Source organism: Acinonyx jubatus, chromosome A2 (genome assembly GCF_027475565.1).
Source record: "Acinonyx jubatus isolate Ajub_Pintada_27869175 chromosome A2, VMU_Ajub_asm_v1.0, whole genome shotgun sequence".
NCBI classification, from domain to species: domain Eukaryota; kingdom Metazoa; phylum Chordata; class Mammalia; order Carnivora; family Felidae; genus Acinonyx; species Acinonyx jubatus.
This window is the reverse complement of record NC_069383.1, coordinates 155,488,123-155,500,173: the sequence shown is the minus strand read 5'-3', so window position 1 is coordinate 155,500,173 and position 12,051 is coordinate 155,488,123. Positions and strand designations below refer to the sequence as shown.

Sequence of the window (12,051 nt, the reverse complement as noted above, 5' to 3'; positions counted from 1 at the left end):
TTCCAAAGGGCATTTTGGTTCTGTACTAGAATCTCCTTACATTCTTATTTGATTGTGTTCAGTTCTTATTGGAATTATTCTCGTGTTAAGTTGTCTGTCTACTCCAGCAGGTCTGTTGGGAGGGCATCAGTTACATCAGACCATCCTCTTTGCCGCTGCCAGGACCTGTCAGTGTTGTCATTTCTTCTTGGGGCTCAGACCTGGGGGCTGAGAACTCTAAGCAGGGGTTGGGGCAGTTTCCCAAGCGATGGGAGGAGGAGGATTCTTCGCCCCAAGAGGTGCATGTGCACACCAGGCAGGTAAGCAGAGACACCTCCTTGTTCCCCGGTCTCTGCTTCCTCCTAGATTCAGGAGCAGGGTTCCTCTTGGAGTTCTTGGGGGCCAGAGGGATCTCACACACACACACACATACACACACACAGACACACACACATGGGAGTGATGCGGGCCTATCCCTGGACCCCTGTGGGCCAGACTCTTCCTGGGATGGGCAGTGTCTGATCTTCAGCCTGGAGTGTTCTTCAGCTTATCTTGGGACTCTCCACCTGGTGCATGGGGGAGACATTTCACCCCCAGATTTCCCTTTGGGGATTCCCCTGGAGACATCACCCTCATCTCTACCCAGATGCCATTGGTCCCAGCAGACTCTGGGTTTAAAGAAGCAGATATATTAGTGTAGGGGATGGAGAGGAGTTGAGAAATGTACAAGTGGCCATTTTCCTAGATTCTACCATTTCTCTTCCTTTAGCACAAGGGCCAGCAAGTTATAGCTTGGGGGGGGGGGCGCTGTCAAATCCTGAGTGCAGCCTGATTTTTGTATGGCCAGTGAGTTAGAAATGGTTTTTATATTTCTAATAAACACACACACACACACACACACACACAGATCCTGAAAAGTCTAAAATATTTGTTATTTGGCCATTGGCAGAAAAAGTTTGCTAACCTCTTTTTAGTTTCTTTCTTTATTAAAGCTTATTTATTTATTTTGAGAAAGAGAGAGTGGGGGGGTGGTGCAGAGAGAAAGAGGGAGAGAGAGAGAATCCCAAGCAGATTCCACACCGTCAGCACCGAGCCCGATGTGGGGCGCAAACTCCTCAACTGTGCGATCACGACCTGAGCTGAAACCAACAGTTGGATGCTTTAACTGACTGAACCACCCAGCGGCCCCTTTAGTATATTTAAATATCGCTGGGGGAAGAACCAGGAGACAGGAGGTCGGAGAGGTGGGAGACTCAAGACAGAGAGAGGAGATATCAGTGGAGAAAAGTCCCCAGAGAGGCCGGAGGGGATAAGCAAAGCACAGAGGGAGGGGTTAGCCTTGAACCAGAGGAGGGATCCCTGTGCTGTTGTGGAAGAATGGAAGAAGGTACGAAGGGCACCAGTGAGGGAAGGAAGCAAGGGTAGGCATGGATGTGGATGTATTTGTAAAGGACGTCAGGAAGTTGGGGTAGTTCCTGTCAGCTGGTGTTTGTTATCTCTGAAGGAGTCGACAAGGTCTCCTGCCTCATGTAAGGGGAAAGGTGATGGGGGCAGAGGAAGGAAGTGAAGAGCTACAGCTTTTCTTGGGGGGAAGCTGACTACGGACAGGAAGAACAAATTCCGGGTAGCATGGAGAGTCTGGTGTATATCAGAAAGCACGTATTTGTAATGACTCCAAACCGAGTGATTCTGGGATCTCACTGCCCTGATGGAGAAGTGGTTTGTTCACAAGGAAGGATGCTTTGGACTCCAAATAACATTACCCGACCCCCAAAGTGGCTTAGCAACAGGGTCGTGTAGCAGCCCAAACCAGGACGTCATGGGAAGGCTGCCCTTGAATTTGTCTTTGTTTCTATCAAGGAGAAGAAGTATTTTCCAGTAGGTGTTTCTTGCATCTCATTGCCCAGAACTGGTCCAGATGCACCCATCCGAAACCAGTCTCTAGCAGATGGGAACACAATCGCTACGGCTAGTTTAGGCTGGGGTTTCTTGACCTCAGCGCTACTGACATTTAGGGATTGATTTAGGGATCCTTGGTTGTGTGGATGTGGGGGCTGTCTTGTTCATTATGGGACGTTTAGCAGCATCCCTGCCCTTTACCACATACAAGCCAGTAACATTCCCCTGCCTTTCCCCAGTCATGACAACAAAAAATGGCCTCCAGACTTTGTCAACTGTCCTATGGGGGTGGGGAATCACCTCTGGTTGAGAATAACTGGGCTCGGACCAGTCTCAGCTGGCCCCCTGCGTCCAGGCACACTGCTGTCCCACACCTGCAAATTACCAAGGTTGTGTTGATAAGGAGCATATGATATGCAGACGGCTGCTGAGTTAGCAATCTGTAGTGACTGCCATTGTTGGACTGGTCCTGGATCAAGGTGTTCCCAGGAATCAGAATGGAATCAGAATGAGGGAGCAAGGTGTCACGATTAGGGGAGAAAATCTTTCGACATGGTTGACCATGAGCTTTAGCCTGGATAAGAAAGGAGGTACAGCTGACAGTTTGGGAGAAGCTGAGGGTCTGAAGGACTGGATGAGTTTCAAGAGCAAGGTTAGGACGAATGCGTGTAAGAATTTGAGGAAAGGCCTTTAAAGGGGCCTTCCTTGTTTACAAAATGTCCAGGAACTATTTGCAATGGTCGTGATTCGGGTCCCCAGCGACAAGCACTGGCTGAGCCCATGACAGCGAAGAGAAACCCAATGCAACACCCATTTACTGGGGGCCCGTTATGCAGAACAAACACTTCAGGAAGTAAAGGCTGAACATTTCCTCTCCAAGGAGGTCAAAGTAATGGTCCCCCTGGTCTCCAGCTCTGTTCTTCACGATGCCAACCAAATCCGTGGCTGTGACTTTCCATGTGGGGTCGAATGTTCTAGTTCGAATATTTTCTCTTCAGTTGCTCTGGGAAAACACCCCCCCCTCCCCCAACAAGCAAAAGACGTTTAGATTAAAGGTAGACGTAAGGATGAAACAGAACAAAGCAACCATCACCCCCACCCCACCCCCACCAATAAAACAGAAAGAAAGTGCAGAAGTGGGTTAAAGGCAGTGTTACTTACGTGGTAGGTCCCTTGCCTCCTCAATATACCATTTGTCGAATGGCCAAATACCAAAACAGTATTTGATGGTAAGCTGGTAATTTATTCAATGGCCAGAGAACAGAGACGGGGAGCTTGTGTTCTTTTTTAAAAATTTATTTTTAAAATTAATCTTTTTTTTTTTAAATTTTTGGGGGGGGAGAGGCAGAGAGAGAGAGAGAGGTGGGGGGAGGGAACCTCAAGCAGACTCCACGCTCAGGACAGAGCCTGAAATGGGGCTCAATCCCATGACGTCATGACCTGAGCCGAAACCAAGATTTGGGCGCTCAACTGACTGAGCCACCCAGGCACCCCAGGAAGCTCATGTTTTAAAGGCACCTTCTCCCTGGTTAGGTCTCATGGTCAGGGTTTTACGGGGTTAGGCTAATTAAGGGGCTGATAAGCAAAGCTGACGTGGGGGTTTTTCAGGCAAGGGGGAGGGGGCTTCTAGGAATCAAAGTGCCACCTCTTTTCTTCCCCCACGTGGACACAGTTGGATCTGTCATGGTGCCAGTAGGTGTGTGTGTTTTTTTAAATTCTTTTAACATTTAATTCATTTTTGAGAGAGACAGAGCATGAGCAGGGAAGTACAGAGAGAGAGGGAGACACAGAATCGGAAGCAGGCTCCAGGCTCTGGGCTGTCAGCACAGAGCCCGATGGGGGGCTCGAACCCACAAACTGTGAGATCACGACCTGAGTTGAAGTTGGATGCCCAACCAACTGAGCCACCCAGACGCCCCTAGGTGTGTTTTTTTTTTTAAATCACGGATGGAAATGATATTGAGGTCATCTGGATGGTTAGCCTGGTGTCTGAACTGGATCAAACTGGTCAAAAACTGGGTTATTGTGGCTTTTTCAGAGCCTGTTAGCAAGTCCTTGGCGATAAGAGCTCCATCCAGCAGGAAAGAATGACATGATCGCCTAGCATTTTGGAATCTTAGGACAGGTGTGGCCTTCTTCAGCTTAAATGGGAGGACTTCTTGGGGCGCCTGGGTGGCTCAGTCGGTTGAGCATCTGACTTCGGCTCAGGTCATGATCTTGCAGTCTGTGAGTTTGATCCCCGCGTCGGGCTCTGTGCTGACAGCTCGGAGCCTGGAGCCTGCTTTGGATTCTGTGTCTCCCTCTCTCTCTGCCCCTCTCCTGCTTATGCTCTCTCTCTCTCTTTCTCTCAAAAATAAACAAACATTAAAACAAATTTTAAGAAGTGGGAGAATTAAAAAATCCCAAATGAAGAATTCTCCTTTTTTTTTTAGTTTAAAAAAAATGTTTATTTACTTATGTTGAGAGGGGGGAGAGGCTGAGAGAGAGAGAGAGAGAGAGAGAGAGAGACAGAGAATCTCAAGCAGGCTCTGCCCTGTCAGCACAGAGCCCAATAGGGGCTTGATCTCATGAATCTGGGATCACGACCTGAGCTGAAATCAAGAGTCAGATGCTTTGACCTGAGCTGAAGTCGGACACTCAACCGACTGACCACCCAGGCGCCCGACGTCTTTTTCCTTTTGTATGTCTCTTGCCCACTGCAGCACCTTGACACGTTGTAGAACTCAACAAATATCACGTTTACCACCTACAAGTTACAGCCTGGTTTAAAAGCTGCACGAGAAAAGCGATACCTCCTGTAGCAGCCAGTGAGGACAGGGGTTCCTGGCCTCGTTATATGAGTCATTGTATGCAGGAAGTCTAAAGCTACCATTTCTCTCCTGTTATTTACGGTTCATTCACAGAACTCTCTGTCTAGTCAGACATGACTTTTTCCACAAACAATATTGCCTGGTTGCAGAACTGACCTTCCAACGTTAGCAAGTTTCTAGAGAGCACAGCTAGGAATTTAACCCAAGGGCAAATTTGTCCATGGAGAAAGAGGAAGGATTTAAAAAAAAATTTGTTTTAGAGAGAGTGCATGAGCAGGGGAAAGGGGGAGAGAGAGAGAGAGAGAGAGAGAGAAACTTAAGCAGGCTCCACACTTAGCACAGGGCTCAAACCCACAACCCAGGGATCATGACCAGAGCCAAAATCAAGAGTCAGACACTCAACTGACTGAGCCACTCAGGCGCCCTGGATTTTTTTTTTTCTTAGCTTTTTAATCATACTCTGTGCCTAGAAAAGTAAAAGCTTCACAGATTCTTTTAATTAAAGTGAATGTATTTCCTACAGGGAGCTAATATATATATATACATATATATTCCCCTCTATATATTCCCCTTTCAAAGATACACTCATCTTACTCAATTTCCACAATGTTACAGAACAATAATAAAAAAAAAAATTCCTTATTTATTGTAGGAAACCAGTTACTGGAGTGCTGGAAGCTTTGAAAATTATTCTGGATTATCAAGGAAGTCTTTTAATGGTCACAGCCAGCAGTCAGTCCCTTTTACAATTTTACTCTCATTGGGAATGATTTAAATCTGATACTCACAGTTTTGTTTTGTTTTCTGATCACTTGACTTGCCCTAAGATTTTTTTTTTTTTTTTTTTTTGGTCTTGTTTTCCTTTTAGCCCTTTTGGAGAGATTTTGAATGAATTCGCCTCCAGTTAGGGATAGATGCTTCTTTAGTGACTCAATATTTCCAGTGCTGAGAATATCACATATTAGCTCAAAGAATGTGGAAAACTATGTGTCTCAATTCTGTTTATTTTAATAACAGCACATTCGAAGGCTCCTTGGCTAGCAGATGTGGTGGGTGTATGGGAGCATACAAATGAGACTGGGAAAATTTTTTTGGATTACGAGTTTTGGAGCCCTTCTTGCCTATCTAGGGGCATGCCTTCTTGGAGAAGTATGTTCTCTCATTTCTCCAAAAAGGCAAATAAGGGACAGCTACAGAGAGGTCCAAGGTAGTGCTGGAAACTCATTCCTTGGTGCATCGAGTCTGAGTTAAATCAATAGAGGAACAGTTGAAGACCAGCTATCAAGTTCCATGGAGGTCCTCTTTCTAACAAGACCATTTCTTCTCCCTGGAAGGTCCCATTATTCCATATGCTCCTCTCCTATAATTATGTAGAGCAGCTGGGGTGAGGTGCCTCTCCTGGAGCCCTTTCTGCCAACACCACTGGACTTACGTCCACCTCTCCAAGGGATAGCGGTATTCAGAGGATGATGACCAATGCTCTATGTCTGCGATTCTAAGCCTCCCCCCCAAGGATTCTACGTTAGATGGTAGTTATGCTGGTGACACGTTTGACCCTTACTCGTTTGTATGATGAGAATATATACACAAGCCACCTTAAGCACTGTCAGTAATCAGGGAAGGGTCAACTGAGGAACGATACGGTAAGAATGAGAAATGCAAACCAGGTCATCAGGAAAAGAGCTCTTCATCATACCCTCCAGGGAAGGGACCTCATACTAAGATGCGGAGAGGGGGCTTTGGGTGTCAAGGGAGGAAACATTAGAATAAATCACAAGTCATCTTACCTCACTGGGTCTTGAGTTTGCGCCAAACCTGGTGGAAAGTGTGTAAGTCTCAGACTCAGGTTTAGGTTTCATGATCTCTCTGAACCATTTTCGGACCTGGAATATCAAAGACAAGACTGGAATGGTTTCTGTTAACATTGGTGGGTGAAGAGAGAAACCAGTGAGTCAGGAATAGAACAAGGACATTATTTTAAAAAACTTCAACAACACGTGGCATATGTGGACAATGAAATATTACTCATTGAGCCTTAAAAAGGAATGGTATTCTGATACAGGCTGCCACGTGGATGGACCTTGAAGGCATTACGCTCAGTGAAATAAGCCTGGACAAAGGACAAATATCTTCTGGTTCCACATACCTGAGATCCTTATAATAGTCTAAGTAATTGAGCCACAAAGTAGAATAGGGGTTACCAGGGACTTAGTGGTGGAGAATGGGTAAAAGAATGGATATGTGGACAATGTGGCAAAACAAATATAGCACAAAGATAATTGAAATGATTGGTATATATGTGTCCATTGCATAATTGTTTTAACTTTTTTGTGTGTTTGAAAATGTTCATAGCAACATGTTGGAAAGATTAACTTATTATTTAATGCCGTCATAGAACTATTAAAACGTATTGGTATGGAAACTATCCCATCACATGGAAATGTGATTAAGAATTCATGTGTTTAAGTGGTGTGGCAGATTGCGTTAGAGATTTCAATCATTCACTCCTCTGTCACAGTATTACACCCTGTCTTAGCCTCCTGGTGGGTGGAGGGTTCTTTTCCCTTGACTTTGGGCTTGGACATATGACTTTCTTTGGCCAAGGCAATATCAGTGGAAGTGATTCAAGCAGAACCACAAGGCTTGAAATGGCCCCTGTCCAACAGGACTTGTCTTCTTGTGATTTTGCCATTGTCATCAGAAGAACAGATCCTAGGGAGCTTCTCGCTTTCCGCTAAGCCTCAGGATGAGTCTCAAGGAGAAGACCTGAACATGATCTACATTCTAGAACCAAGCCAAGCTGAGCCCAGACAAGATCGGCTGAACCCCAATCAGACTTGAGAATGAGAAAAGCAAACGTTTGTGTTTCGGCTCTGGAGATTTTTGAGGTCGTTTGTTACACAGCAATAGCTGACTATTACAAATGGGAAAACTGAAGAAAAACATATTTCCTTGATGTAGCAACTATTTACTTTCTGAAAGCTGTTAATAAATTCATGTATCTTATAATCAAGAATATCTTGAAGTAGAGAGAACATAGTGTTTACACATGGCTCACAGCTTATATGAAAATTCAGAGGACATAGATTGAAACGATTCAAGGGTTCATGACACTACATACTTCCAAATATGTCCTAACTTTATGACAACAAAAAAAGGGGTTGGTGTTTACCTGCTGGCTGAGGAGGCAGTACACCAGGAAGATGAACACTCCCTGCAGGCTGTTGATGATGGTGAAGAGGTAAGCCATGACGCGGGCAGCTGGCCCCACCTGCAGGAGGCCCAGACACCACGTGCAGCCCAGGATGAAGAGCTGAGCCATCGCTTTGAGTGTCAGCATCCTGAGGGGAGTCATACACAACGATGTGAAGAAGCTAATAATGGACGCGGACACCCTATCGTGCAGTTGTTACTGGTGAGGACTCTGGAGCTAGACCGGCTGGGTTTAAATCTAAGGCAGAACTAGCCAGCTGTGTGACCTTGGGCAAGCGACTTTACCTTTCTATAACTCAGTTCCCTCCTCTTTGTAGTAGCCCTATTTCACAGGGCTGCTGCTAAGCTTACATGGGACTTTCACCCATGTAAAGTATTCAGGACAGTACATAGAACAAAATTAGTACCTACATACATATGGCATTTAAAAACCGGGTGCTCTTCTGCTTTGGATTCTGGCTCCCCCTCTCCCTCTGCACCGCCCCCTGCCTCGCTTGTGCTCTCTCTCTCTCTCAAAAATAAACAAGCATTTAAAAAAACTGGGTGCTCTTTATCTCTCGCTTTATATATCATTTGTATATTATTCGGCCAGGGAGGATTTTGAGGTAAAAGTGGTGTTAATTAGCAATCACAATGGGTCAACAGGCATAAACTGGGATTGTCTCAGGCAAACTAGGGTGTGGTGTCACCTTACTTATGTACGTATATATTCCTTTTTTAAAAATGTGTATTTATTTTTGAGAGAGAGAGAGAGCAAGCAGGGGAGGAGCAGAGAGAGGGAGACACAGAATCTGAAGTAGGCTCCAGGCTCCGAGCTGTCAGCACGGAGCCCGATGTGGGGCTCGTACTCATGAACCGTGAGATCATGACCTGAGCCGAAGTTGGATGCTTAACCGACCAAGCTACCCAGGTGCCCCATGTACATATATATTCCTAATTAAAAAATATAGTAATACATAACTGAGAAAAGCTAGTTGGAGAATAGTGCAATGCTATTGTAAGTGTGCCTGTGTGTTCTATAGAAAATGCACAGAAAAAGGTCTGGGGAAAATATTATACATATCATACAGCTTGTTACCTCTGGCTTCCCTGGGAAGTGGAAGAAGCAAAGAAAAGGGGGAGTTGGCCACTTTCAGGTTTAACTTCATATATTTTAAACATTTTTGAAAAAAATCTTGACGAACGTGCTCTTTTTTTGTGACTACAGTGCAAACAACAACAAATTCCATGTTCACATAAAATGGGAAAAAAATGAAAAAGTACCCTCAGCCCCAAATGTTTTGAAATAGTATTATACAAAATATATTTTAGTCTAAATCCTTCCCAAACCTATTGCATCTTGTGTTATGTGGCGGAAATTGCTGTTTCCACCCCGCCCACCATATGTTCTTCACTTTAGCGTTGGAGCCCTTTCCGTTCTGAGTTTTATCAAGAACACAGGGCTACCCAGTTAGAGACTGCATTTCCCAGCCTGCCTTGAAGGTGGGTGTCACCATGTGATCAAAGTCTAGCCAATGAGATGCAGGCAAGTGCAACTTCTTCCCAGGGATGGGATCCTGGCAAAGACAACATCCTAGGGGATGTGGAGCAATAGAAATAGAAAGGACTCGAGTCTCTGGATTACTCTGTGGGGCAGAGCTTCCCCACTAGCCCTGGACTGCTCACCTCCGGACTGCGACATGAAAATTTCACTCCTTTTGGGGAGTCTTTTTGTTACTGAAGCTTAGCCTGTACTACAGCTAATCCAGCGTCTCACAGATTGTGACACTGGGAGGTAGCAGTGGCCTTGCTAGCTCCTGAAGCTTGGTTGTGGGGTGTACGTGTGTGTGGATATGGAGGAGGGACCGGTGGGAGGTGAGTAGGAGAAAGAGGGGTCAAAAAGTACACTTTACCCCACCTTACCTTACATTATGGATGGTTGATAACGCAGTATTGAGAGAGGAAAGTTTCCTTTTCAAAATCCAAAGGATCAGGATAAAAAATATTAAATTCACCTGCAGGAATGACACAGACCATGCAGAATGCAAGTTAAAGTAACACACTGTATCCCCTATAAACGGCACACAGATCCTACCTCCCTGCCTGTGGGATTGGATTGGTGGCCAGGGGAAAGATCAATTCGTACAACGGAGAAAATGTATTGCCCTTGTCCTATCTTGCACCCAGCACGCCTGTGGCGCTTCTTTGGTCAGGAACATCGGGACCCATAGTCAGACTCACACAGATAATCACACAGACGGGGCCAAGGAAACTCCAGATGAATCCCTGGTTCAGGTCGAGCCAGCAGCTGGGAACAATGGGAAAAGGGGCATAAATTGAGATCAGAAACAAACACCGTTTCCTAACACTTTTCCAACATCTCCTGAAAAGGTCAGCTGATGACAGTGAGGGCTTTGATCGCTCACCACCACATGTTAACGCAAACATTTTATAAGCCAAGAGTCCTGCTGAGTTTTCAGACCAGCACTGTGAGGGTGGGATCATGGGGACAACTGTTATACCCATTTCACTGATGCCTGAGCCCTGAGGACTCGAGGTGCCAAATTATGGGAACGATGAAGCTGGGACCTAACCACAAATGCCCTCCTTCCAGAACCTTCCACACTCTTATTGTCACCTTTCTCCGTCTCACCACGAAAGAAGTTAGAGCTGTTACAGCCAAGGGGAAAGGAGAGCGTGTTCGACATGCATATCCCAATCATGGTCCTGAACACCGCCCTCAAAACTGTCCACAGCACAGGGTGAGAGTTGAGCTCACCGAACACGTGTTCCATAAAGGGAAGGCCTGGATGCAGCAGAAATGGCCACGATTAGAGCCGGGACTCCATAGCCCACAGGGAACATGAGCCACTTCATGAACCTGGTCACACTGGAGTAGTTGACCACCGTCAGGTTGCGTGCCGTGAGGAAGAGGTGTAGACCGTCCAACAGCATCCAGGTGAAGGAGGCCAGGTAGAGATAGTGTAAGGCCCCCGCGATGATGGCGCACAGCAGCTGGGGGAGGAGGAAGGAGTCACCAGGAGGGACTGTCAGGGAGGAGGGTGGCCCCAGGACCCCTCCCATACCTTGCCAGCGGGGAGAACTCATATATATATATATATATATATATATATATATATATATATAGTCGAGTTGTTGAGAGAGGATTGTCTTCTGCTTCATCAGTCAACGTGAAATAGGCTATTTACCCCTCCAGCCTCCCTGTCGCCCAACGATATTGTGTCAAGGTATCAGTGCAGCAGGGCTCCGCGAACTGAGCATCCCGTGGCTCAGGGCAGGGGGTCCTCTGGGACAGTGTCAGTACCTTGATCTTGGTCTGGTCGATGGCCGTGAGGAAGAGCAGGTGGGCCAGGAAGAGGCAGATCGAGAGCTGCAGGTGGAGCGAGGTGCTGGTGTTCTGGATGGCTTTGCACAGGAGGAAGGTGAGGGCTGCCAGGAGGAGGCACAGCAGAGAGAGGCCCAGCCCCACGTAGGTGATGACAGCCAGCACGGGATCCTCCTCCTGGGACCCACCGAGGAGGACATCACAGTCAGTCTCCAGGATTAATTTTCCCCCCTTTGGAATGCGGCATCCCAAACATAGGCATGAAGCCAGTTGATAAGAGTTTAAGAAGCGTCTGTCAGACTAAGTTGTCTTCTTCCCGGCTTTACTGAGGTATACGTAACATACAAAATATTGCACACGTTGAATGCACACATTTTGATGAGTTTGGGCATAGGCACAGACCTATGATGCCATCACCACAGTCAAGGTAATAAACTATCTATCACCTCCACAATCCTGTGTCCCCCTTGCTTTTTTCTTTCTGGGGTAAGAAACAACACGAGATCGACGCTCTTGCCAAGTTTTTAAGTGCACAATACTGTGTTAACCATAGACTCTATGTTGTACAGCAGATTCATGTGGAAATGAAAGAATGTGCTAGGCTAAGTCTTGCACTCAAGTGATAAAGGAAGCCCTGTGTCACAGAGGCCCCTCACGCTCTCTGCTACCTGCCCTTTGGCCGTTTTCTGGGAAATCCAGTGACCCTGCCCGAGACTATTTCTCCTGCCACAGGAGCATGCCTGGACATGCCAGAGGGGTCACAAGTACCAGGATGTTAATACCCCTAGAAGCTGCCCTCAAACAATACAAGTTATGGCATTGGTG

The 12,051-nt window shown here is 46.3% G+C and overlaps 1 protein-coding gene across 1 annotated transcript in view; it reads right to left on the bottom strand.

Annotated features, from left to right (window-relative positions):
- Positions 1–870: 870 nt before the first annotated feature.
- The window catches only part of ADGRE3 (adhesion G protein-coupled receptor E3), a 48,454-nt gene continuing 37,273 nt past the window's right edge, over positions 871–12,051 (bottom strand). The window contains exons 10-16 of the mRNA XM_027050393.2: positions 11,206–11,403; positions 10,660–10,895; positions 10,122–10,188; positions 9,804–9,895; positions 7,861–8,029; positions 6,476–6,571; positions 871–2,899 (exon numbers count right to left, since the gene is read on the bottom strand). Of these exons, the coding sequence (XP_026906194.2) occupies positions 2,873–2,899; positions 6,476–6,571; positions 7,861–8,029; positions 9,804–9,895; positions 10,122–10,188; positions 10,660–10,895; positions 11,206–11,403 (885 nt within the window). The 3' untranslated portion in view covers positions 871–2,872. The remainder of the gene's footprint in view (positions 2,900–6,475; positions 6,572–7,860; positions 8,030–9,803; positions 9,896–10,121; positions 10,189–10,659; positions 10,896–11,205; positions 11,404–12,051) is intronic.